The following is a 24,704-nucleotide window of genomic DNA, read 5'->3' as shown; positions in this document are numbered from 1 at the left end:
GAGGAAAAAATGGCTGGAGGAGGGAGTGCAAAACACAATATATATATATTTTTTTTTTTTATATTTTTTTATTTATTTATATATATAAATATATATATATATATATAAATATATATATATATATAAAATATAGTGCTAGAATATTGCCTTGAACTTCGACTTTGCAATCACATAAAGATATAAAACTATTTTTGTGAAAATCAACAACAAGTGGACACAATCATGAAGTGGAGAAATTTATTGGATATTTCAAACCTTTTAAACAAATAAAAACTGAAATATTGGTGCAAAATTATTCACCCCTTAAGTTAATACTTTGTAGCCACCTTTGCTACAGCTGTAAGTTGCTTGGGGTATGTCTCTATCAGTTTTGCACATCGAGAACGACATTTTTGCCCATTCCTCCTTGCAAAACACTCGAGCTCAGTGAGGTTGAATGGAAGCTTTTAACAGCAGTTTTCAGTTCTTTCCACAGATTCTCGATTGGATTCATCTGGATTTGACTTCCATTCTAACACCTGGATATTTTATTTGTGAACCATTCCATTGTAGATTTTGCTTTATTTTGGACATGTCTTGTTGGAAGACAAATCACCTCAGTTGCCAAACGTCCAATGTATTTGGCTCCATCCATCTTCCCATCAATTTTAACCATCTTCCCTGTCCCTGCTGAAGAAAAGCAGGCCCAAACCATGATGCTGCCACCACCATGTTTGACAGTGGGGATGGTGTGTAGGGTGATGAGCTGTTTTTTTACGCCAAACATAACGTTTTGCATTGTTGCCAAAAGTTTGATTTTGTTTATCTGACCACAGCACCTTCTTCCACATTTTGGTGTGTCCCAGGTGGCTTTGGCAAACTTTAAACACACTTTTATGGATATCTTTAAGAAATGCTTTCTTTCCACTCTCATAACAATTTGTGCAGTATAACATTTTTGAACCACCACTGTAACTCTGCGCACAGGTACCCTTCTACTGACTCTCATGTAAGCTAATAGATTTCTATCTCCCGCTCTCTTATAAAAATCTTACAACCTTAAACTCACACAATTTCTTCCTGATGTCCTCCACACACACCACAACACAACCAGAGGTCAAAAGGGGCCGAATAATGCCGCTAATTTTATTGTTAAAAAGTTAAATAGCAAAATTGTTCCACTTCAAAAATGGAGACACTTGTTGTGAGAAAAATGCTGGAAAGTACAAAAAATTATATATATATATATATATATATATATATATATATATATATATATATATATATATATATATATATATGTATAAATATATATATATATAAAATTCTTGATGTAAATACAATTCTGTTAGAAAACTTGGTAACACTTTACTTGAAGGTATCAACATAATCGTGACATGACACTGTTATAAACAAGTCATAAACGTTTATGACTTCTGTCATTAAGTGTCATTCAGTTTTTGTCATGACAAGTTGACATTGTTTGGGTTGTCTTGATTATGACAACTTGACATAATGTCATCCTGTTTAATGTCAAGTTGTCTTAATAAGGACACTCCAAAGAAATTAAATGTCATGTTGTCATGACAAAGACATCCTCTGGTAATGTCACTTTGATTAAATGTCAACATTTCCTCTGGTAATGTCATCCTGGTTAATGTCAAGTTGTCATTACAAAGACATCCCAAACTAATGTAATGTCAACTTCTCCTGACCAAGACAACTTCTGGTAATGTCACTTTGATTAAATGTCAACTTGTCATAATCAAGACAACCCAAACAATGTCAACTTGTCATGACAAAAACCAAATTACACTTAATGACAGAAGTCATAAACGTTTATGACTTGTTTATAACGTTTATGACACGTTCATGACAGTGTCATGTCATAGTTATGACAGTGTCATGTCACGATTATATCGATACCTTCAAGTAAAGTGTTACCGAAAACTTAATATCAATGGTGTTATTACTGACGATCCTAAAAAGATAGCTACTTTCTGTTCCACATTTTACAAAAACGTGTATGAATGTCAGTATAGCGAGGTATCAGCTAACACTTGGTTTTCTCACAGAAACAAACTTTATTGAGAGTGATCAAAAAGAATTTTGTGACAGTCCAATAACATCAGATGAAGTACTGTTTGCCATTCGACACCTAAAACTCAATAAATCTCCTGGTGTTGACGGCTTAACCTCTGCATTTTATATTGCTTTTGCAGATCAGTTAGTGCCTTTCCTTCATGGTATGCTTATAGAAAGCATTGAAAAACAAACTATTCCTCCAACTTTATCTCAACTCGACTTTTAACCCTTATTCCAAAGCCTGTCACGCTCACAGAGGCAGTGGACCCACAACGCACAACTCCAAAAGTTTTATTTGGGCAACTGTTTCCAAATCGACAGGAAAGGGGTCCAAAGTCCAAAAACAGGCAATGGCACAAAAACACAGGGAATCAGGAAACCCGCTGACACAATGGAACAGACAATCTGGCACTGAGGTGAGTAACAAATGGGCTTATATACACAGAGACAGGCGAGACAACGAGAGACAGGTGCAACACTTTAGGGCGGGGAAAGGTAATCACACAGGCGGGAAGGCAGACAAGGACCAGGAAGTAATCAGAACTGAAATGAGACAAGACAGAGAGTATGAAAATAAAACAGGAAGTGTAAAACCAGACAGAAAACTCAAAACAAACTTGACACAGGAGCAGGACGTGACACCCTCTGCTCATTGATAATTGGCGGCCAATTTACAAAATCCTCTCTGAGATTTTTGCCAAAAGTTTGAAAGGTGTGCTGGAACATATTACTGACGAAACTCAAATTGACTTCATGAAAAATAGGCATATTGCTAATAACATCAGGCTTGTAGTTGACCTTATTGACTATGACAGTTTTATTCTGTTCCTAGATTTCTGTAAAGCATTTGACACGGTCGAACACAAATTTATATTCCAGGCCCTGGAGAAATTTGGTTTTGGGTCTTACTTCTGTTCAGCTATCCAAACCTTGTACTAGAATGCAAACTGCTCAATTAAATAGTATGCAGGAAACCTCTCCCAGATTTAACCTAAATCGTGGCATCAGACAGGGCTGTCTGGTCTCGCCATACTTATTCCTGATCTGTGCCCAATTACTGTCTGAATACATAAAGCTCAGCCCCTTGAAAGGCATCACAATAGCAGAGAGAGAGAGAGAGAGAGAGAGAGAAAAAAAAAAAAAAAAAAAAAAAAAAAAAAAAAAGAGTTTTATCAGTCAGCTGGCTGACGATACCAATTTATTTTTAAAAGATGCTTCACAGGTAACATTCCTGTGAAAGACTGGGCCAGATGTACTAACGCTTTTGCTTTTTGCCCACTTCAGGCGTATTTGTTTCGCAACGTGCGCGTAAAAGCATGGCGAGGTATGTACAAACAGGCCGCACTGAGGTAAAAGCGCAGACTGCCTATCACGGAAACTGAAAATGTGTCATGTATATGCATTCACGGGAGGGTGAAGGGGAAAGTGGGAGTTTCCCATAAAGAGATGAGAAGGGAAGCGTAAAGTGCGCCTAATTATTTATTCCGCAGTGTGTACAAAAAACGCCCGTGAAAGTGCGCCTCAGAAGAAGAAATCAAAGATGACATTGTATTTCCGACTCAGCGTTCACATTCCATTCCAGCAGTTGTTAAACTCTTCGCTACATTACAGATATTGGCATCAGGATCATTTCAACCAGTCCTAGCATCAGCAGTGGGAATATCTCAGTCTGCACTCAGCCCTATCATAGCACCAGGACTTAACGCTTTGCTACAGCGCATTAGTCAATAGATACATTTCCCCACGACTAATGCCGAAATAACACGCATCAAGCAGAATTTCTTTGACATCGGCCATTCAATTGCGCTTTTAAATTCGCGCAATTTACGAAAAATGAAAATTTGATATTAATATTATCTGTTTCCCACCTTGTTAAGTCATTGTTGATAATTATTGTGAGAAATCATTAACATGATCAGTGTCTTCACATAGATGAGTATCATTAATCATTAATAACCATATATAACAAAAGGCAAACTGAGCAAATTTGTTATTTCAGAAGAGTGTATCAAACTGGTAGCCCTTTGTATGACTCAATACCCATGAAGTAGCTCTCAGTTTCAAAAAGATTGGTGACCCCTGGTATAAACGATGGAGTCTAATCTCCAGACTTTGTACATTTCATTTTATGCTGTACAATAAACATTTGCATATCTGCAAACAAGTCTCTCCTGATTGAAATAGTCTCTTACTGGAATCAGTTTCACTCCAGACTTAAACTGGAAGAGAAGCTGGTGCTTACCAATGGAATATCTGATTACAAATAAAGTTAAAGAGGTGTCTCTTTAAATGATTCATCGATTTTATCCCTGCAATGTATTTCTACAATTATACACAAAGGACATTAATGTGGACTGCTCCTTTTGTAAACTGGCTCCTGAAGATGTATGTCACCTATTTTGCTCCTGTTCTATCTCCTGTTTTTTTTTGGCAGGATGTCAGTACCTTCCTTTCCCAACACACTGACTATGAATTTTCCCTGTCACAGGAAAATATATTGTATGACTTCTTTTCTTACACTTCCATCAAGACAAATAAATACCACATCATTAATTTGATACTGTTACTCGCTAAATTTCATATTCATGAGTCTAACTTTTTTAATATTTGAAAATGAACTCAAACATTACATTTCATTAATTCAATATTCTGTTTTATTTATTTCTGTTCTGACTGCCTTCAGGGGCATCGTCGGACTGGGGCGGGAGGGGGGGGGGAAGGGGACTGAGTACCCAGGGCCCTCATGTGAGGAGGGCCCAAAAAGATGCTAGAATGAATAGCTGTGGATGTGGGGAGGGGCTCATAGAGAATTCCTTTCTACAGGGCCCAGAATTTTGTGCCACGCCCCTGCCTGTCTTTGAATGTTGTTTAAATAAAGACAATACAAAAAAGAGAATCTACAGTATGTTCCCTGAGGCGTCTGGGAAAAAGTGACTGAGCCAGCTGTGCCAAAACCCATTCCTCAGCACGACTCCCGTCCCTGAGTGTGACCTACTAATCTTCGCTGATCTCTGCAAAGTCATCTGTGGTGATGGGCGATGGACGAAAGGTGATGGCAAGCATGTCCCCGAAGGCAAGACAGGCCGAATGGACAAGGATGGGGACTGATGAGGACAGTGCAGCTGCAAATATTTATTATTATTAATAATCACAAAGTACAAAGTGAAGAAATGATGCCTGAGAATTTTTATTGCCATGATATTTTGTTTACAGTACAATTGCAATTTAAGCTAATGAGTTTAGTAATGAAAGTGAAACTTAAAGTGAAACTCTGAACTGCATGCAATTCTATAAGCTGTATTTTATTAATATGTAATGAGATCCAGCTGTGAACATCATTAGTAGCAGCATTGTTCTCTGCTAATATCCCCAGTTAAAACGTAGGCATGTGGTGTGTGTTTGTGTGTGTGTGTGTGTGTGTGTGTGTGTGTGTGTGTGTGTGAGTGTGTGTGTCTGTGCGCGTCTGTGTCTGTCTGTGTGTGTGTGTGTAATGCCTGTCAGTCAATTTGTCACTTCATGTTTATGTGTAGAAGTTGAAACACCATTTCTTCAAATTTTTGTTGGTCTTTGCCGTCGTTTCAGTCTACACACATTGCACTCCGGCATCCTCGTTATGTTGGCAGTTGTTAACACCAATTCCGCTGTGTAGGCAGCTAAAGATGTCCGACTCTGTTCCTACACATCTCAGCTCATCCAGCCAGATCCTACCAGAGCCTACAGAAGGACAGCAGTGTTAGAATATGATGTGTGTCATAATATATTATAATTGAGTATTGTTTACAAGTGCATAAACAAAGGTTGTTCTTAATGTTCCTGTGGTGTCAGCAGTGGTGGAAGCAGTACTCAGGTTGTTTGCTTAACTACAAGTAATAATACCACAGTTTAAAAGTCTCTTTTCTGATTGTTTCACAGCGATTATGTTCTTATGGTTTGATTTTCAAAAAACACCATATTTTTGTTGTACTGCACATTGCTGCAGCTCTTCTTTTCACCCTGTGTGTTGGGCTCTCTGTTTTAGCTACAGAGTGAGACATCACACTTCTGTTCCATCTTTGTTGGGAGTCGCACATGCTCAGTAGCTAGGTAAGGACTACTAGCCAGTCAGAAGCAGAGTATGAGGGCGTGCCCTGACAGTACCTAGGTAAGGACTACTAGCCAGTCAGAAGCAGAGTATGAGGGCGTGCACTGAAAGTAGCTAGGTAAGGACTACTAGCCAGTCAGAAGCAGAGTATGAGGGCGTGCACTGAAAGTAGCTAGGTAAGGACTACTAGCCAGTCAGAAGCAGAGTATGAGGGCATGCCCTGACAGTACCTAGGTAAGGACTACTAGCCAGTCAGAAGCAGAGTATGAGGGCGTGCACTGAAAGTAGCTAGGTAAGGACTATTAGCCAGTCAGAAGCAGAGTATGAGGGCGTGCACTGAAAGTAGCTAGGTAAGGACTACTAGCCAGTCAGAAGCAGAGTGTGAGGGCGTGCACTGAAAGTAGCTAGGTAAGGACTATTAGCCAGTCAGAAGCAGAGTATGAGGGTGTGCACTGAAAGTAGCTAGGTAAGGACTACTAGCCAGTCAGAAGCAGAGTATGAGGGCGTGCCACGCTAGCAGCTAGGCGAGTATTATAACGTGTGTTCCAAAGTGACCACCTTTGTCTCTGAAGTAAAGGCTGGACTACATCAGAGCTGTTTGGAGCAGTTGGTGAACAGTGTTTTCTGTTGGAGATGGTAAGTCCCTTTGGGGGGGACTTTGGGCTTTTTCACTTTGTAAACCAATAAAGGAAAGGGAAAAAGCCAAAAAGCATAATATGAGCAAATGAAGGCAAATGTAATACTAATACACAGACTGTCTATAGCTAAGATCCATCACACATTACAGACCAAATTTCTGCTTCAATCTTGACCCACCTTAATGGAGGATTATTACCAATATTTCAGGTGCGCTCACTTTTACATTCAAATAAAGTAGTTTAGATAGTCTGGGTAAACTATTGGATTATTTACAACCTGTTTCATCTTGTTTGGCCCTGTCAGAGATCCAGAGGTGGGTAGTAACGAGTTACATTTACTCCGTTACATTTACTTGAGTAAGTTTTTGAAAAAAATTATACTTCCAGGAGTTTTAAATCACTATACTTTTTACTTTTACTTGAGTAGATTTGTGAAGAAGAAACTGCACTCTTACTCCGCTACATTAGGCTACAATGATATACTCTTTGGTATTCTACGCATCATTGTTTTTATCCCCCCCGCGTACGCCTCATTTTAATGTTTAATTTTGACAGAGAGAGAGACTTCCGCTAAAGGCTCTACCACGTGGCTGTGTTTCACCAATCAAACGTAGTTGTGCAGTCTCGTCACGTGACCATACTCAATCTCATCGGCGGGACCTTATATACTGTCTATGGGCGGGCCGGGTTAGCTTTACAGTTGCAGCAAAACAAAAATGACAATGTCAGAATCAACCATCAGCGATGCAGACACAGATGAGGAGGAACAGCCCAGAGGCCAGATCAACATGTCCTGGATCTCTTTCAGTTCCCCGGCTTCACCTAACCTAACCACCGCGGTCCCGCAAGCTGTGTCACGACCACTGACCTGTATAACGGTGGTTAACAACTAGTTCAGTCAACCATCAGGGTTTCCCAATCTAGCGGCGCGTGTTCACATAAAAGAGGCGATGTTTGCAACACATGACCAATAGCCACATATTTTACATAAGAAGAGCAAACTATAATTCTACATAAATATGAAGAACACAGACACGGTTTTACAGACAAAACGCAATACACTCCTGCTCCAAAACAAGACAGCGGAAAAAAAATAAATAGGCGACGCTGTAGATGCGTAGGCTAGCCTACATCACTACGCTTATCAATATCACTTCCCCGTCAGTCAGGCACAAGATCTGACCATAATTACACTTGTGCTTTCCATAAACTGTCGTTGCTTTAGCCTTTTATTTCAGTTGCAACCCTGGCAGTGGTAAGTGATCGTGAGAGCAAATCAAAAATATAAAAACATAATTCAAACCGCTGTGCGCATTGGCGACACACGGCTCAAGAAGCCGACAAATAGCCGATATGTAATTCCCTCCCATTAAAATCTATATATTTCATAAATATACCCATCAGGGAATGTTAACGGGGTTGTTGGTCTCTAAATGTTTTTTGTATGAGCGGCCTTTTTTTTTTTTTTTTTATTCTCACTCTCTCTCTCTCTCTCTCTCTCTCTGTGCACCGAGCTCCGCCTGATCTTCTAAGAACGGTGATGCCGTTATCAACCGAGTTTTGATTGGTCAGTAGGCGGTGCTTTAACACCGGTTGATCTCTGATCTCCAACATAACCTGCTCCCGACCAGGTTAGGCGTCCAGCATGAGTTACCACGGCGATTGAACCCGGTAACAAGTGATCCTCCTTCGTGATACAGAAAACCAAATCTTGCTTCGTAGTCCAGGCCTCTGGCCTCATAATGAAAGCTTGTTTACCTTATATTATATATATTAGTAAAAGTGCCAAACAGCAGCTACATTACCTTGTTCTAGTTCTGCATGTAGAGCCTGGTAAAAAAACTGGATTACCTGGATTATTTTAATTTAAGCTATTTTGTAATTAATTAATTTAAATTAATTTTATTGATTGGATGAACTAGGCTATAATTTGCCCAAAGATTATTATTTTGTATTTTTGTCCGTCTGATTGAATGTTTGTGTTAAAAATAAATCAGACGTTACTCAGCAGTACTCAGTACTTTTTTACTCTTACTCAAGTAATTATTTGGATGACTACTTTTTACTTTTACTTGAGTCATATTATTCTGAAGTAACAGTACTTTTACTTGAGTACAATTTTTGGCTACTCTACCCACCTCTGCAGAGATCACAACCGTGCGCCCAGATATCAGCTATTAGTTTGGTGACTACAATGTTGTCATATCATAACTGGCGGTAACAATGGCCAAACATGCCATCTTAACTTGTTGGTAGTTTTGATTCAACACCATGAAAATAGTTAATTCAGAAGCACAACAAAAGAGAGGAAGTAGTGTGAGGGTCAGCATCACAGTGTGCTGATGTAGAAAAGAAATGCTGGGGGAAAATAAAATAATGACTTAAGGGTTTTGTTACGCATTAGAGAATTTTATACGGTGCAGAGAAGATGAGGTGATAGTGGCAGCAGACTTCTTACCTGGGGGGGCAATGTAGGTGCTAATGGCATGTTGGAAGCCCAGCATCTTACAGATCACCTTGCCATCCACAGTGTCAAAGTTGTCGTCGCACACGGTGCCCCAGACCCCATTGTACTTCACTTCCACTCGCCCTCGGGATTTCCCCGGCACGAGACGCACAGTCACTGTGATGATACAAAGTTGCAGCTGTTTAAAGTTGCTGGTGGCTAAAACTTTAGATAGCTTGTTTGGATAGCCTGGTGTACAAGCAAATATATTAGGGTTGATAGGGTTAAAATATCAAATATTTTGTACTAGTCATTTCTTTTTTTAGTTAACGTACTGCTGTTTTGACAGTTAACTATGCGTTTGAAAGTGGCATTGTAGTGGTTAGTTTTAGTTAGTATTCACTATTGTTCATGTCAGTCTCATGCAGACTTACGCTCTGGTGCGTTTCCTTGGTCTCCCTTGTCTCCTTTTGGACCTGGTAGTCCGGGACGACCTAGGGAGGAAAAATGGTGAAATACATCTTCCAACCAAACTGATGCGAACATAATTAATTAGTTAAATATATGTCATACTGATTATATTACTTTTATAGGTAATTTATTCATTAAAAATTCTTCATTTAGTGTAGCTCAGCAGCAGGTAAGGGAGTTGGACACTCTTTCAGATGTGAAAGTGTATTCTAATCAATGCTACAGATACTGGATTTGTTACCCTTTATCCTTACAGTTTTAGCTTTGGTTAAAGGTGCAATATGTAATATATTCACTGTATTTAATCAAAAAATGACCCCACTGTGTCATCAAATATTAAGGAAACATGCCAAGTTGAAATACTAGGTTTTCTGACAACAATGCTAATGCCAGTATTTTCTCCTTTTGAAATTTCCGTTCCGTGAGGGAATTTCTGTTTGTGTTTTGGCCTGTGTGTTGGTATCAACTGCCCAGTTTGACAGCCAGGCCGGGTTGCCAGATATATACCTGTAAAAAAGTAAACCCAGTCTTTTTAGCGGTCGTTGTTACGGTTAGTCGATAAGAGGTGACTGTCAGCCGCGTACAGAGCTCCGCGAGAGCACAGGCTTTTATAACCGTCAACATAGCAGCATCTACCAACTCTGCTGCGCTGTGGAGTAATGTCTGGCAATGCGAGAGTAGCATCAAGCTAACATTGACATTGTGTAACGTTGGACCAGGGCAATTGGCAAACAACCTAAAAAGAAAGTTTTACTATAAAATGACATCTCTCACCTTATATTCAATCTCCTCCTTATCATTTCACTAAAACTGTGTGTACGCCTGGTCTGAAGTATGCCTGAGAAGCGTACATTCTCACCACATATTCTTCTTTTATAAACATCAGTTAATGTGTGGGAAATTGTGCTCACATAGCATTTATACATCTGGCCACTTTTGTCTGGATTTTCGTGAGAAAAGTTAGAATGGAGTCATTTCAAATTTTAGTTGTTATATGTTTTCAGTTTTCTTCAAATGCTTTGCACAGTACATCGCATATGGAATAAACATGATTTTATATGTAACTTTAATACACACTCACCTTGAGTTCCATTGAAGCCTGGAGGTCCCATTACACCTGATGACAAGACAACAAAATGAGATTTTATGAAATACATTTATCAGGGATGTGGGATTGCTAAACCTTGTATACCCAATAAATAAACATGAATGGAATAAATCTACAGTTTAAAGTTCTCGTCATTTCTAGAGGCCAGATCAGCAACCAAAAATGAATTTGAATCACTGGACCATAATGGTTGTATTTAATAGGCTGGTAATAGCAGTTGATGAGCTGGCTCCTCCAAACATACATTCCAGAATAGGACAGAAAACGCTCTGGGTTGTTTGCATTTCTTAAAAGCAATCACAATTAGAGCTTAAGAGTTTTTCCCGAACCCAATGTATTTGGTCGGGTTCGGTCTTAATTTGTATCATTTTACACGGGTTCAGGCCGGGCTCAGGCTGGGCTCGGGCTTGCGCTCCGGGTTGCGCGGTAAATGAGGTGATGCGTTTCGATTAGCGCGAAAATGGATGCTGAGGAGGTGAAACGGAGGCTGGCCTCTGGCGATTACGGAAAGAAAGCAAAGTCTGAGGTGTGGAACACTTTTGACCATGTGCATAATGAGAATAATGAGCCAGTGGGTTATGTGAAATGCAAAAGATGCGACATTCTGTTAAAGTATGACAGCAAAACGACAGGGAAGTCATCGGTGATAAGGCATGTTGATGGAATGTGTTCAACACCTGCCAGTGCCCAGGATCAACCTACAATCACATCGTTTGTTACAGCATCAAAACCCATCCCTGCAAAGGTGAAACAAACGGTGACGGAGAAGTGTCAGCTTCTGCTGTAAAGACATTAGGTGTTACAGAGGACTTATTTTATTTCTTTGTTCCAACTTCCAAGTGGCCTGTAGCCTACGTTAGTCATGAATAAATGATGTTAAAACATGTATAAATGACTCATTCTTGACAAAAGGCAAAAGAGCTGTGTGTGCGTGCGCACATTTGAATAATGTTGGGCTGTAAACGGGTTCGGGCTTTTAAAAAGCTGTCAATCAAAATATACTTGTCGGACTCGGGTCGGCTCGGGCCTCGTCAGGCCAAACTTCTAAGGCCCGATTACAGCTCTAATCACAATCGTCGCTAAGCTCTGTATGCAGTGATGGTGGCTCAGAATAGTCTCAGGAAGAAACTTGTTTTGGTGGAACATTTGCACCATGCAAAAGGAAAAGCTACATACAATATTACATGAAGTTAACTATTCACACTATACAGTAATGAGAGCTACTTTAATTAGCTGGATACATGGTTAAACCTCATTTTCTCTTACCAGTTCATCGCCGTGTGTACTTCACTGATGGTTGGAAGTTGAAAGACTAAGTAGGACAGTTTTGGGGAGTTTTATTTCATTTCTGTCCAGTTTGAATGAAGTGTGTTTTATGATGAGTTAACAGGTAATTCATCTAACTTGAATTCAGAAGGTGTTTAGATGTAAGAATCTTTCCTTTCTTAACATTTTGTGAGTTTATTTTGTTTACGAGAAAAGCTAAGAAAGCTTAGCGAAGTAGCCGTTCGATCTGGTACATGTAGGCACAGCTGCCACTGCTCTATGAGCAGGAGTCAATACAGCACACACTGGGGAACTTATTGTTTTAATTGAGTACATCAGTACTGATCGGACATCCAAAGAAGTAAAGCTGGAGAATTTTCTCTTTAACGCAATTTAACGCATCTTTGGGACTACTATCTCTGTACATTTGTGTTCTTAATAGCTATGCTCCGAATCCAGATTTTATGGGGATCGACCGAATACCGAATCCACTGGTTAAGATTCTGCCGAATCCGAAACAGAATACTGAATCCTCCTCCCATCCTCCGTCCATTAACACAGTAAACACATTAATGAAGTAAACATCAGTGTATTTTTCATTTGTTAGGGTCCTCGTCACCAACAGACAAATCGGCATTGCAAATTGAACATGTAGCTGGACTTGAATCTCCTTCTTTTGACTGAAAGTTCTGCCAAACAACACTTTCTGCTCACCAGTTCCATTTCCACTTTCTCACAGCCTGCTGCGTTGAACGCTCCACCTACGTAAACACCTCACCAAAATCAATGCCACCATTACGTCGACCAGCGTAGTGCGCGTAGTGCAGGCGTAGGGTTCGGTGGAAAAGAATTCTAAGGTTCAGGACAAACCCAACCGGTCAAAAAGCCCAATATTCGGCTGAGTCCGAAGCCGAATCCTGGATTCGGTGCATCCCTAATTCTTAATACTGTGAACCTTTGCACATCCCTTATCTTTGCACATTTCTGCAGCTCTTTCGTTTAAACAGTTACATTGTTGCATCCTGGACTATATATCTGTCCATTGCACATAATATACAGTATATCCTGAACTTTTGCTCTTCCCTTAACATTTTTTCACATCTTGAACTAAACCATACAGCTTTCCTTTCTTAAAATTAACAGTTACATTGTACATATTTGTTCATGTTATTGTTCCTCTACATGTATTGTTTATTTCCTTTTAGCATGTTTATGTTTATGTATGCGCCATCCACGAGGCAAATTCCTTGTAAGCGTTACTTACTTGGCGATAAATCCTATACTGATTCTGATATTTGTATTGTAATTTTTTTCTATTCTGTATTGATGTTTCTTGTCTATGCACCACACACCAAAGTCTCTGTATGTGAAAACCTGCTTGGTAATAAATGGGATTCTTATTTTGATAAATAGGAAATATTTGCCTTATATGTCGGGATACATTTAGTTTTATTTCTGCGTTAGCAGCTCTTTATGGAGGGAGACCTACCACGCATATTCAATATCAAGGAAACTTTTTAATATAAGAAATGAAGCATGTTATTCAGGATGCTTTTGTTTTCATGTAGTCAGGTCAGGTTGGATAGAACCTCCTACCTGGGACACCGGGATCTCCTTTCTCTCCCTTTGCACCTGGACCTTGATTCCCTGGTGGTCCTGGGATTCCAGGTGAACCGCTGGGACCTGCACACACACACACACACACACACACACACACACACACACACACACACACACACACACACACACACACACACACGCACACACACACAGATGACTATGATGTTTTTTGGTGCACATGTATATATTTCATAAATGCCAGCTGTGCAAATCTTATCATTCTTCACATTCTTCACGCTGTGTCAGCAGCGGATGACCAGAAGTTAGAGGAGGAAGAGAAACTGAACTATTTCATAATTGCAATCTGCTGTAACATTTTTCCATTTAGGAACTGAGTTTCAGTAAAGTATTTGGTATTAGCGTGTGCCATCCAGTACACTCACCCTCTCACAGTATGAGGAACAGATTCTTTTAGGAAATCTCATTCTTCCCCCTGCTTTTAATACCACTTTATTTGGAAAGAGCACTTTTTCAAAAACTGTTACATTATGTATTTATCTGTCAAAAGACTAATCGTCACGTTTTGGTCCGTAGCAGCTGCTGTAAACACCAAACATTAAAGGCCAATCTTTTTCCTCACTTTTACGTGCTGGATCTGCTTTTACCAGAGCAACTCGGGTCTCGGATGATAACGAAAAAATGTCAGCAAAACAACTCTAACCTATTTTATAAAAGTGGCTGTTGAGAAAGCGGCATATGAGTCTACAGCCATGCCAACAGCTCTGTAAATGCAGAAGAAACACAGCAGACTGCTAAGATGCTCACTAACATGTAATGTAGACGTCTAGCAAGTGTAATGTAAAGCTTAATTTCATATGTTAGCATGCTAACATTTGCCAATTAGCAAAAAAAACTAAAAGTACAGCTGAGGTGATTGATCAGTTTTGCAGGTATGTTGTGTTAAACCAAAGTTCCCACAAAGTTTCTGGTGGCCAAGAGAGGAGAGATAAAAAAAATTTAAAAACAATTTTTAAAGACTATTTTTTGGGGGCTTTTGGGGATTTTATAGCAACATTATGTAATCATTTTGACGCTACTCTGACTTGTAATAGAGAGAACGTTGCGTCTGACATTACCACCGGGCACTCCAGACGCCTGCTCTTACACTATGTAACTTGTAGGGCCCTATCTTGCACTCAGCGCAATTGCCTTTGTACACCGACGCATGTATCATTCCTATTTTGCACCTGACGCACAGCGGACTTTTCCCTCCACAGACGCACGTCGGTAAATTAGGGAATGTATTTGCACTCCCGGGGCGGTTCAGCGAAAAGAGGAGGCGTGTTCAGGCGCAAACGTTACGTAGTCCTATTTTGCAGTTTCAGAAAACAATTCCCGCCACTGACCAGGAAAAACCTGGTCTAAAGTCAGTGGCGCTAGTCTAAAGTCCAGTCAGTGGGCGTTATTCAAATGCTATTTTAGGGCGCATGCTTGGCCATAATGTAGTGTAGTGCGCAACGCGCCCACTTCTCTCATCTACAGCAGTTCCCATTTTTGAAAACCATACATAATTACAAAGAAAAATATTACTGAAAATGCGCTTCAGGTGTTTGGATAGATCAGGAGGCACTTTACAGTACAGTCCTCAAAAGTCGCAGCATTCTTTGTGGCTTGTTGTGTTTTACACATTTCCATGAATCATGGATGTGTTGATGACATAAATGAGGAAATATTAGAGGACTTAAGGAGACGTGATGTTGAACTACCGGCGGGATCTGGTCCGGGAGTAATGCGCAATCGCGCCCCTGGTGGAAGCGGTTGGAACGGAGATGGAGTTGGGGGGAGGAAGGGGCACAACAGGTGCAGGTGGTGCGTTTGGAGGCCCACGCTCCATGGCTGCAGCAATCCTCTCCAGACTTGAGGAGATGCGCCCGAGAGGCCGCAGCAACATCGCCACCCGGCCAAGACGGGCATTTATTACTTTGCCGCATCCCGGACAGCTCCCGCTGGCATGCGCCAGGAAAATCCGCCGTCATAACAGCAATCCGCCATGGAAAAATACACCTGCTCTTAAAGGGAATGTGAGATGACGCTCTGATTGGTTATTTTCACGTTACGGCCAAACCACACCTAGCTACTTCAGACCAACCCATTTAAGATTTGCGTCGGGCGCAAGAGTCATTTATCCCGCCGGTATCATAGCAACAGCGCCAGAGATCCGCCCACAAAGCTACTTGCGTTTGGCGTTTCACACTTGCGTTTCAGATCGTTAAAATAGGGCCCGTAGAGTTGAAGTGCAAATTTGTCGACTAGCTAGTTTTGGCTCAGGAGTACCTAGTCATAATAAATACAAATACATATAAGGCTGTCCATATGTACGACAGCGGTGTACTAGGGAATAGCACTCACTACATCTTGCTTTAACTTTTACATTTGTACTACTGTTTGTAAATCTGGCAGGTCTATGATGCTTTATAGCCTAATAACATTATAAAGTTGCCATGCTTTGCCTGAAGGAGGCTGTGATTTTTTTTTACATCAGTGATTCCAGCTTTGTCTGGATGTCAGAGTTTGTTATTTATTCAATTTGTCAGCTCTGGTGTGCACTGAAGTGCCCGGCAGCATCTTAGTGTGAATGCGACACCCTTTTTCTGTTGTGATTTGAGCTCCTTTAAAAAGAAATCATGTCAGCTTTAAGAATAACAATAAGTTCATTATACCACAAATAATTATAATGAAACCCACCAATTGGACCGGCAACTCCTGGTTCTCCAGGTTGTCCTTTGAGTCCCATTTCACCCTTTGGTCCTGGAGGGCCCGCAAGGCGCGCGGGGGGGGGGAAAAAGGGGAAACAAAGTAGCATAGTGTAAAGAAGCAAGGTGCTGCTAGGAGCATTACCCTGCACCCCCAAGAAAAAGTACTGTGGTTGATTTATAAATAAATAAAAAATAGTGAATGTTTATCTGATGAGCAGGTGGCACCTTGTGCAGCAGACTCGGCCACAGTGTGTGAATGTGTGTGAATGGTGAATGGTTCTTGTACTATGTAAAAGTGCTTTTCTAGTCTTAACGACTGCTCAAAGCGCTATATAAATAGATATAATGATATATATATATATATATATATATATATATATATATATATATATATATTATACAGTCCATTTAACATTTACAAAATAAAACATTACCGAGATATGTTTTTCAGTCCTTCCAGAAAAATGCAGTTTGTTGCGGGCAAAAATCCTTGATTATGCGGCACGTTTTCTTAAAAAATGTGATGGAATATGCGGGTTATTTATGCAATTTTATGCGATGAAATTGCGGCAACTTGCAAAAAGTGATTCCCCACCAACACCCTGCTTTTCGATGACGTTCACGTCGCATAATTACGTCACTTCATAACGTTCCCATGGCAACAGGGGAAAATGGCTGCTCTTGTGTGAAGTAAACGCAACATTTTTTCAACTTTCTGCTGAGATATATGTGACTTTTTTGCAACGAAAATGCGGGGATTATGAAATCATGCAAGCCTTGCATATTTTGCGCGGAAATCGGCAATTTATGCTGCGAAAGTGTGGCGTATTTGAAAAAATGCGGCCCCCTCATAAATATGCGGACTTTGGCTGATTATAACTGAGATAACTCGTGTTATGATTTGATTCTATAAATAAAATTGAATTGAATTATGCATTGAATTATGCGATCGCATAATCACGTTTTTCCGGAGGGACTGGTTTTTCTACAGCCAGGATTTTAGAAATATATGGCCATGACTCCAGGAGCCCCCAAAGCAACCTTGCCCCCACACCCCATTTTTTGTTTAATTAACTGCTCATTAATATTTTCTGTAAATCAATCAAATGATCTAACTGATGTTACAAATCCTTCTCTACACTGCAAAAAAAAAAAAAAACGGATTCTTTATTTATCTATATTTATTAATTTCTTTTTTGTTGGCCTACTAGTCAAGTTTATATATATACTATACATATATGGTATACTTATATACTGAGTCTAAAGATACTTGTTAAAATACCCACTATGAGTAAGTAAGTAGGCTAAGTAAGAATTTTTGGCACACTAACACTTAAAATGTATTTTTGTACGTCTACATTTGTGTATATACTTTGGTTGTGGTTTTTATATAAGCCGCTACAGGTTTCTACCACACCCTCACATGTATTTTTGTATTTCTTCAATGTAATTCATTTGTTATATTCTGTGAAACAAATATAATACACTATATATATATAACCCGATAAATATATATATATATTATGACCCGATAACCTCAGTGTCCTCAATGTTAGAAACAGCCCTGTCTGGAGCAAAGTGTTGCACGAACAGATGTTTGTTTTTCTTTAGTCTGCCATTTGTTCCTGTGCATGTCAACCATTCTGAAATTATTAACAAATCATACACACATGCACACTGACACACGCAAGGGTTTCTATAGGTCATTATCACAAATTGTAAGTTTGATCAAGAACTCAGGGCGATGGGGTCGGGTGGGGGTGGCCCTGTTGGAAAACTTCTGCCTCAGACTGTAGTCATTTGTTGTCCAGCCCTGATAGAGATTTCATACGGGAAATGTCAGTGCACTGACTGCGGTGCGAGGGTATGTGAAATAACGGCTGCAGCCCATCCATCAGCCGGATTTCATCAGCCGTCTGACAAGAGATGACAGGTCATCAACGCTGGGATCATCGCCGGACCTGCAGCTGAAAGCTAATGCCTCCTGCTTCACACATATGGACCTTTGCTTAATCAGTTGAAACAAAATGTACTTTTTACACTGAGAAACTTTGGTGTCATTTTATTAGCTCAGAGGTTTGAGCGAGGCTCTATCAGGGTTACACATTTAATTCTCTTTCTGAACCACTCTGATATCGGCTCATAAAATGGGGTTATTGTTGAGATGCTTTGGAGATAAATGTGGGTACGCCTACTTCTCCATACAGCACCTAGAAATCCTTGGTTGCTCAACATGACCACACTTCTCATATTTGACTTATTTTAACTCCAACTTCTAACTTTTAATTTTGTAAATGCTTAAGGTTGACTCACCTTTCATTCCTTTCATCCCTGGCAAGCCTGGAATACCGTGCGCTCCAGCTGTACCCGGAGTACCAGGAGGTCCTGGGACATAGGCAAGAGAATTGCTTTGGTTGATAAACTCTGCCTTTATACTGTTTACCACTGAGCACTATCACTACTTAGTGTTATTGGTTGCACTGCAGGGACGAGCCCTAAGACCTCGAAATTCAGACGGACCAGAGCCAACACAAACTCCAGTGGCAGGGACACAACGGGCTGGTGGATAGCTGCTAGCTACTTAAAGAAAATGGCACCAGCTAGACCAAGCACCGGGGGTCTGATCCCCTGTATTTAGGTTGAACTTCTAATCTTTTTGGTAATAAATACCTTAATTTATTGGCATTTTGTGTCTTTTCCCAGTTTTTGTCATGGCCTAGAGCCAGGTTTATGACAAATTGGGGGCTAGTCTAGACTGGGTAAACCCAGCCCGATCTGCCGGTGATTTGATTTCTCCCTGCAGCTCAGGCTGGAAACCTGTACGTTTATCTATCCTGCTAGAAAATTTACAAATCTGCAGGGACCAATCACAAACTGGCTTATCCACCTGGCGCACTATTGGCGGGTTTAACACGATAACGATAGAGAAGCGACCAAGCAGCTTTTTGTTTACATTCAACATGGCGGCCACCGAAGTGCAGCAACCCGTTGATGCTGCTGTCGCTGCTGTTTTAAAAGATTTCAAAGGCCAGTTTTCTCTGAAAACGGAACAGAAACTTTCCCTGGAACAATTCCTACACAAGAAGGATGTGTTTGCCTTACTACCGACTGGCTTTGGTAAGTACATCATCATAAGTACAGATCGTTGGTCTGATTGGTTGAAGGACTATCCAATTGCGTACAGAGTCATTTGAACTATGCCCGTTGATCACGAAAAAAGAAAGAAAATACAGAGCAGACTCCCCAGACTAATGTTGATAAAAGATTGAGCTTGGTCTGGTGATAGCCAGACTAGGGCTAGTCTGGAAAATGAAGAAAAAAAAGTAGTCACTTGGAAAAGTTCTATGATCGTACCCGGTTTGAGGCTGATGGTGGTCACTTTGCTCTCCAGGTTGAGGGTGCTGGTGTTGAGCAGGTTCAGGTCAGACTGCAGCTTGTTAAACTGACCCTCCTCTCCACACAGGCTGGTGACCTGTTGTCATGGCCAAAAACAACAGGGTTAGGGTTAGTTCTCTCACACTACACCGCTCCTCCGCACCCTTGACTGGTTACCAGTTCTTGGCCACATCCGCTTCAAGACACTAGTACTTGCGTACCGTGCCACGAACAAATCAGGCCCAGCTTCCGTCCAGCACATGGTTAAATTTTATCCTGCCCTGGCTCCTAAATGGTAGAACGAGCTCCCCATCGACATCATGACAGCTGAATGTCTACACATCTTCAACTGCAGGCTAAAAACACATCTGTTCTGACTGCACCTTGGCTAAGAAGATGATGGCTAATAAAAAAATTGCACTTGCATGTGGCTCTTTATGGTTTGTCTAATTTAAAGCTAATTGATTCTTGCTGTTCGGAGTAAAGCATCAGCTGAATGAAATGTAATGCAATGTAAACAGAGCTAAAGTCAATTAAAAACTAAACAAAATTTGAACTGAATTGAACCTGGATGGAAGCTATATACAGAGGCTATGTTTAGTAAAATGTTACATATAAACAGCTGGAGGACCTGGTTCTTCAGGGCCCACAGGTGGCCCTTAAGGGTCTTGGTTTCTTGACTGTTGTTGTAGAGGAGAGTTTGGATGTTGTCACCATCATACAGAGGGATGTGATTGGACGTCACTTTCTCGGACCTGGGGTTAGACATTAGAGACTCCAACTTAAAAACTGGGGCAGAGGGGAAAGAATAACAAGCATAGTTCATTAGTATCTTCATTCACTTCACATTTACAGTACATAAAGACATCAGTTCAATGTCTACGTTATGAAAAGAAGTCCATAATACAAACATATAATAATAATAATAATAATAATAATATAATCTTGATTATAATAATCAATCTTGTTTCTCTTTAATTTCTAACATGAAAAAGAAATTGATAAAAAAATAAAAATGAACATCTGTATGCAGATGTACCTTTATAAATGAGAAAGGCATTAAGGGCAGTCTGCAAGATGAGATACACAACAATCACATTAAAACACCACTGTCTTCTGGGCCTCGCTGGCTTCAGATCTGAAACACATACAGGAAACTGCATTTAAAACATAAAAAACTAAATATGATCAATCTCCTGCAGCAAACTTACATCTTGGGAAAGTCATTTCAGGAGACACAACGTAGCCTGGTTCATCCAGCTGATACAAATGCTTAAATTTGCAATGCTCCGAGCATGAAACATTTGGACAACCAGTGGAAAATGTCAGCTGTCAATCACAATGAAAACCTAGGGGGAATGGAAATGGGTTTCTTTTTGTTGGCAGAAAAGTCAAGAAACTGACACTAGACCAAAATGGTTATGACTGAGAGGTAAACTACTGTCCCCTCTGAAGGTTTCAGAGGTGCAGGTCTGTGTGAATGTGAATCAGCAAGTCCTACAGGTTAGAGAAATATGTAATTTGTTAATGTGGTGGCTTAAAGTTAAAGATCTGGAACCCTGTCTCTTTGACAGTATGTTAATATACAACATTTTTATTTACAACAGCAAATGTGTTTTGTAAAATTATGTACGTGAATTACATAATGAGAAGGTTTTATCTGCTAAGATGCAAAATGTTCATACTGTAAGTGCTATTTGCAAAACCTTCACTACTTATATATTATGCCTGATGAAATTCTGGGTATCCCCTTAACCCTTGTGTGGTGTTCGGGTCTGTGGGACCCTTTTTCAATGTTTGCTAAAAGAAAAATTATGCTATTTATTTTTTCTTCCATCTCAAATTCATTGGCCTTGGCTTATTTTTCTGTGAAGAATGTAAAAATAACTTATTTTCAATTACTGCACATGGTACACCCCACTACACATAACTATTACATATGAGGTGTTCGGGTCTACTGGACCCGAGTGTATTTAATTGTAGGTGCGATGAAACTATGTTGTCTTTATGCACCTGTTATTCCCACACAAAGTTACATAATTGTTACATTTCAAGCACTTTTACCTGTTCCTATTAAGTTTGTAAGAAATAAGCACCAATAATGATCAAAAATCTTGTTTCTATTTTGTTTTACCTTTTTTATAATTGAATTTCCTTATTCCATTGCTTTTTCTGAAAATCTTTTAGATAACACAAAACCATGGATGTATTACAGCCTATTGACCGCAAACACTCCACCGCAGCTCTCTCTCTCTCTCTCTCTTTTTTTTTCTCTCTCTCTCTCTCTCTCTCTCTCTTCGTCCGAATATTATGGCTCAAATGAATGCAGGCGGTCATTGAATTATAATGACCTCATCCACGTTGTCGAAATCATTTAGCTTAAATATATAGCCACGGCACTGAAAATCTGTTAAATAACACAACCCTATAATTCTTTTACTCCTTACGCTTACTTTACTTTTAGTGGACAAAAATCTAGGGTGCACAATTGCCCCATTAGGTTACATTGCCACTCAGTTCGCGTCGGTCGGTCGTGCGATCTCGCTCAATACTGGACCAATTTCAAAGATTTTTGTTCACATCAGTCTATTAGACACAAATGCATAGGAAAATGGGGTCCATGTTGAAGAAGAAAAAAAGAAATTACCCTTAAAAGATGCAAACTATATTAACACAGAATAAGACAGAGAGGTCCCTATCATTAGCGGTTTGAAAGTCTGAATAGAAACTCAGTCTGCTTTGAAAGGTTTTATACTTTCTGCCTTAATACTCACAATCAGGCTGGGAAGTGTAGAGATCAGTCCTGCTGAGTGACATTTCAAACAGTGGGTTACTCTGAGTGTATGAGACTTGATCCATTGTCGGGTCCACAGATGTCTCCATGCTCTCTAGAGTGTAGAATCACCTTCACTTCCTACTTCAGAAACTCTTATATACACACAGTGCAGGATGTCGGGAAAACACAATTGATTGCAACAGAACTTCTCATTAAGACAACTCACATGGAAAATGTTAGAAGGAAGGAACAATGTGATCTGTAGCTGAGGTGGCCAAAATACAGCAGGACAACACCCATGCAGTACAGCTGGGTAGTAAAATGAGGAAGTTGTTAATCTAACCACAGATGCAAAAAGGCCTTGCAAAACAGTAACAGAAATAAAGTCCAGTATTTTTCATCACTTTTAGAACTGGTGAAATTATTATGGGCAATTTGTTGTTGTTACTTCACCATCTTGTTCACTGGTGTAACATGTGCTAAAGCAACTACACAGCATGACAACTTACAACACAAGAGAAAAAGGTATGTTATGTTTATTCACAGCGTAGAACAAAATATCAAAGTGCTCAGTGTGGGTAAGATGATACAGGAATGCCTCCTTTCAGTACACTTTAGTCCAAATTTACATGACAAATTTACTGAACACCTTCCAAAATGTCCCATATGATCATTAAAGCTTTGATCTGTGATTTATGGTTAAGTATTGGGGAGAAAACTACTTGGTTATGGTCAGGGAAAGACCGACTGTTGCAAGGAAGGAGCCAGTACTAAGTACCAAAGTCAGACACTTAGACACGTTTTCTGACCTACCACTACCCTGGGTAAGGTTACATTTAGGCACAAACACTAGTTAGTTAAGGCTGGGGAAAGATTGCAGTCATTGTTCAAAGAAACCAACATTGGATAGAAGACAGGAAAGAAAAAAAATATACATTACCAGGTAAATATAAAATTGTAATACAGAAAACAGTTTTTGTCACTTTGTATTCCCTTTTACATGACTCAATATTACGTGTCATCATGTTTACCTCAAAGAACATATACCACCGACATATACCACCGTGAGTTGACTTCTCTTCTGCTTCCCTTCATTAAAACTATTAGAAAAGTGTATTGTATCCTCTCAGCCACTGGAGACTGCTGGGACAAGGCAAGGAAAAGACATTTCATTTATAAAGCACATTACATTGCAAGTAAACTCAATGTGCTTTACATTAAAATGTATAAAGGTATGGAAGAGTATCACTCATAAAATTTAAAAATGTCGCAATAACAAAAGAAGAAAAAACAAATACAGCAGCTAATTATAAGACCAAACCTATAGACACATTTTCAGTTGATTTTGGTGATGGACAGAAGGCTTTACTTGTTGCTAAAGTAATGCTAACTGGTAACTGTGGCTGCCGTCAGCTAATTAGCTCAGTTAGCCGTGCTGCAAGGACTGGGAGTACCAAGTGTGTTGATGTTTAAACCGCTACACAAGAGCGTTGGACTGCTGGGAGGAGGTTTTCAGGGCCGGGTCGAAGGAATAATGAATGCAGGTGGGGACGGCGGTGGCAGCGATGTCGTGCTAGAATCGGGGCCAGGCAGGCAGCGGCAACGGGACCGGTGTTGTATCGAGTTCTGTTTCCCCGTAGATTTCTGTTCCCCCCTATCTACACCTGAACCAAACCCTAACCCTAAGTAATGCTGCGTTCCAGCCAACCCGTGTTTTCACAACCTTCTACCCGTGAAAGTGCCCTGGAACGTCAGTCAAACCCCTAACTTACTACCAGTTTGATATGCTACCAGTTTGATATGCATATGAAACTGTTTATTGCCCTGCCTTGAGGTGATTATCCCGTTTATTCTACTTCTTGCTTGCCAACATAATAAAACAATTCAAATACTTTAATAATTATGCTTTTTCTCATTTGTAAGCGCATGCTTATTAAATGTATACTGACTAGAAATCGCCAGTATCAGCTAGCGCTAGCTGACATCAATGTTTGGTCAACGGCACAATGTTTAGCTAGCAAGCTCATGACTTTGCCTGGAACGCTACCAAGTCGTGACTTGAAGTCGTAACTTACGTGCTAAAAATTGTGTCTGGAACGCAGCATAACTACCGAGGGGGGCGCTACGCTGAAATCACCTGGTTCTGCAGCCGCTACGGACATC

The 24,704-nt window shown here is 40.1% G+C and overlaps 1 protein-coding gene across 1 annotated transcript; it reads right to left on the bottom strand.

The window, feature by feature from the left end:
* Positions 1 to 5,231: 5,231 nt before the first annotated feature.
* marco (macrophage receptor with collagenous structure) lies at positions 5,232 to 22,769 on the bottom strand. Its single transcript, XM_039818653.1, has 11 exons — positions 22,540 to 22,769; positions 20,805 to 20,903; positions 20,397 to 20,554; positions 19,745 to 19,862; positions 18,701 to 18,775; positions 16,380 to 16,457; positions 13,671 to 13,757; positions 10,782 to 10,817; positions 9,664 to 9,723; positions 9,242 to 9,406; positions 5,232 to 5,778 (listed from the first exon to the last, which is right to left on the bottom strand). The coding sequence occupies exons 1-11, from the start codon at positions 22,646 to 22,648 to the stop codon at positions 5,648 to 5,650; spliced, it is 1,116 nt and encodes a 371-aa protein (XP_039674587.1). The 5' UTR covers positions 22,649 to 22,769; the 3' UTR covers positions 5,232 to 5,647.
* Between the last annotated feature and the right edge of the window lie 1,935 nt (positions 22,770 to 24,704).

Source organism: Perca fluviatilis, chromosome 12 (genome assembly GCF_010015445.1).
Source record: "Perca fluviatilis chromosome 12, GENO_Pfluv_1.0, whole genome shotgun sequence".
NCBI classification, from domain to species: Eukaryota; Metazoa; Chordata; class Actinopteri; order Perciformes; family Percidae; genus Perca; species Perca fluviatilis.
Note: the sequence above shows the minus strand (reverse complement) of the source record. Positions and strands in the feature narration are given on the sequence as shown.

Excerpts from the sequence above, each read along its gene's own strand:
- marco (XM_039818653.1), bottom strand. The coding sequence starts at position 22,648 with ATGGAGACATCTGTGGACCCGACAATGGATCAAGTCTCATACACTCAG. Across the intron at positions 20,555-20,804 it reads TGCCTTTCTCATTTATAAAG|TTTTTAAGTTGGAGTCTCTA; the intron begins GTACATCTGCAT and ends CCTCTGCCCCAG. Across the intron at positions 9,407-9,663 it reads CCAAGGAAACGCACCAGAGC|TGACTGTGCGTCTCGTGCCG; the intron begins GTAAGTCTGCAT and ends GTATCATCACAG.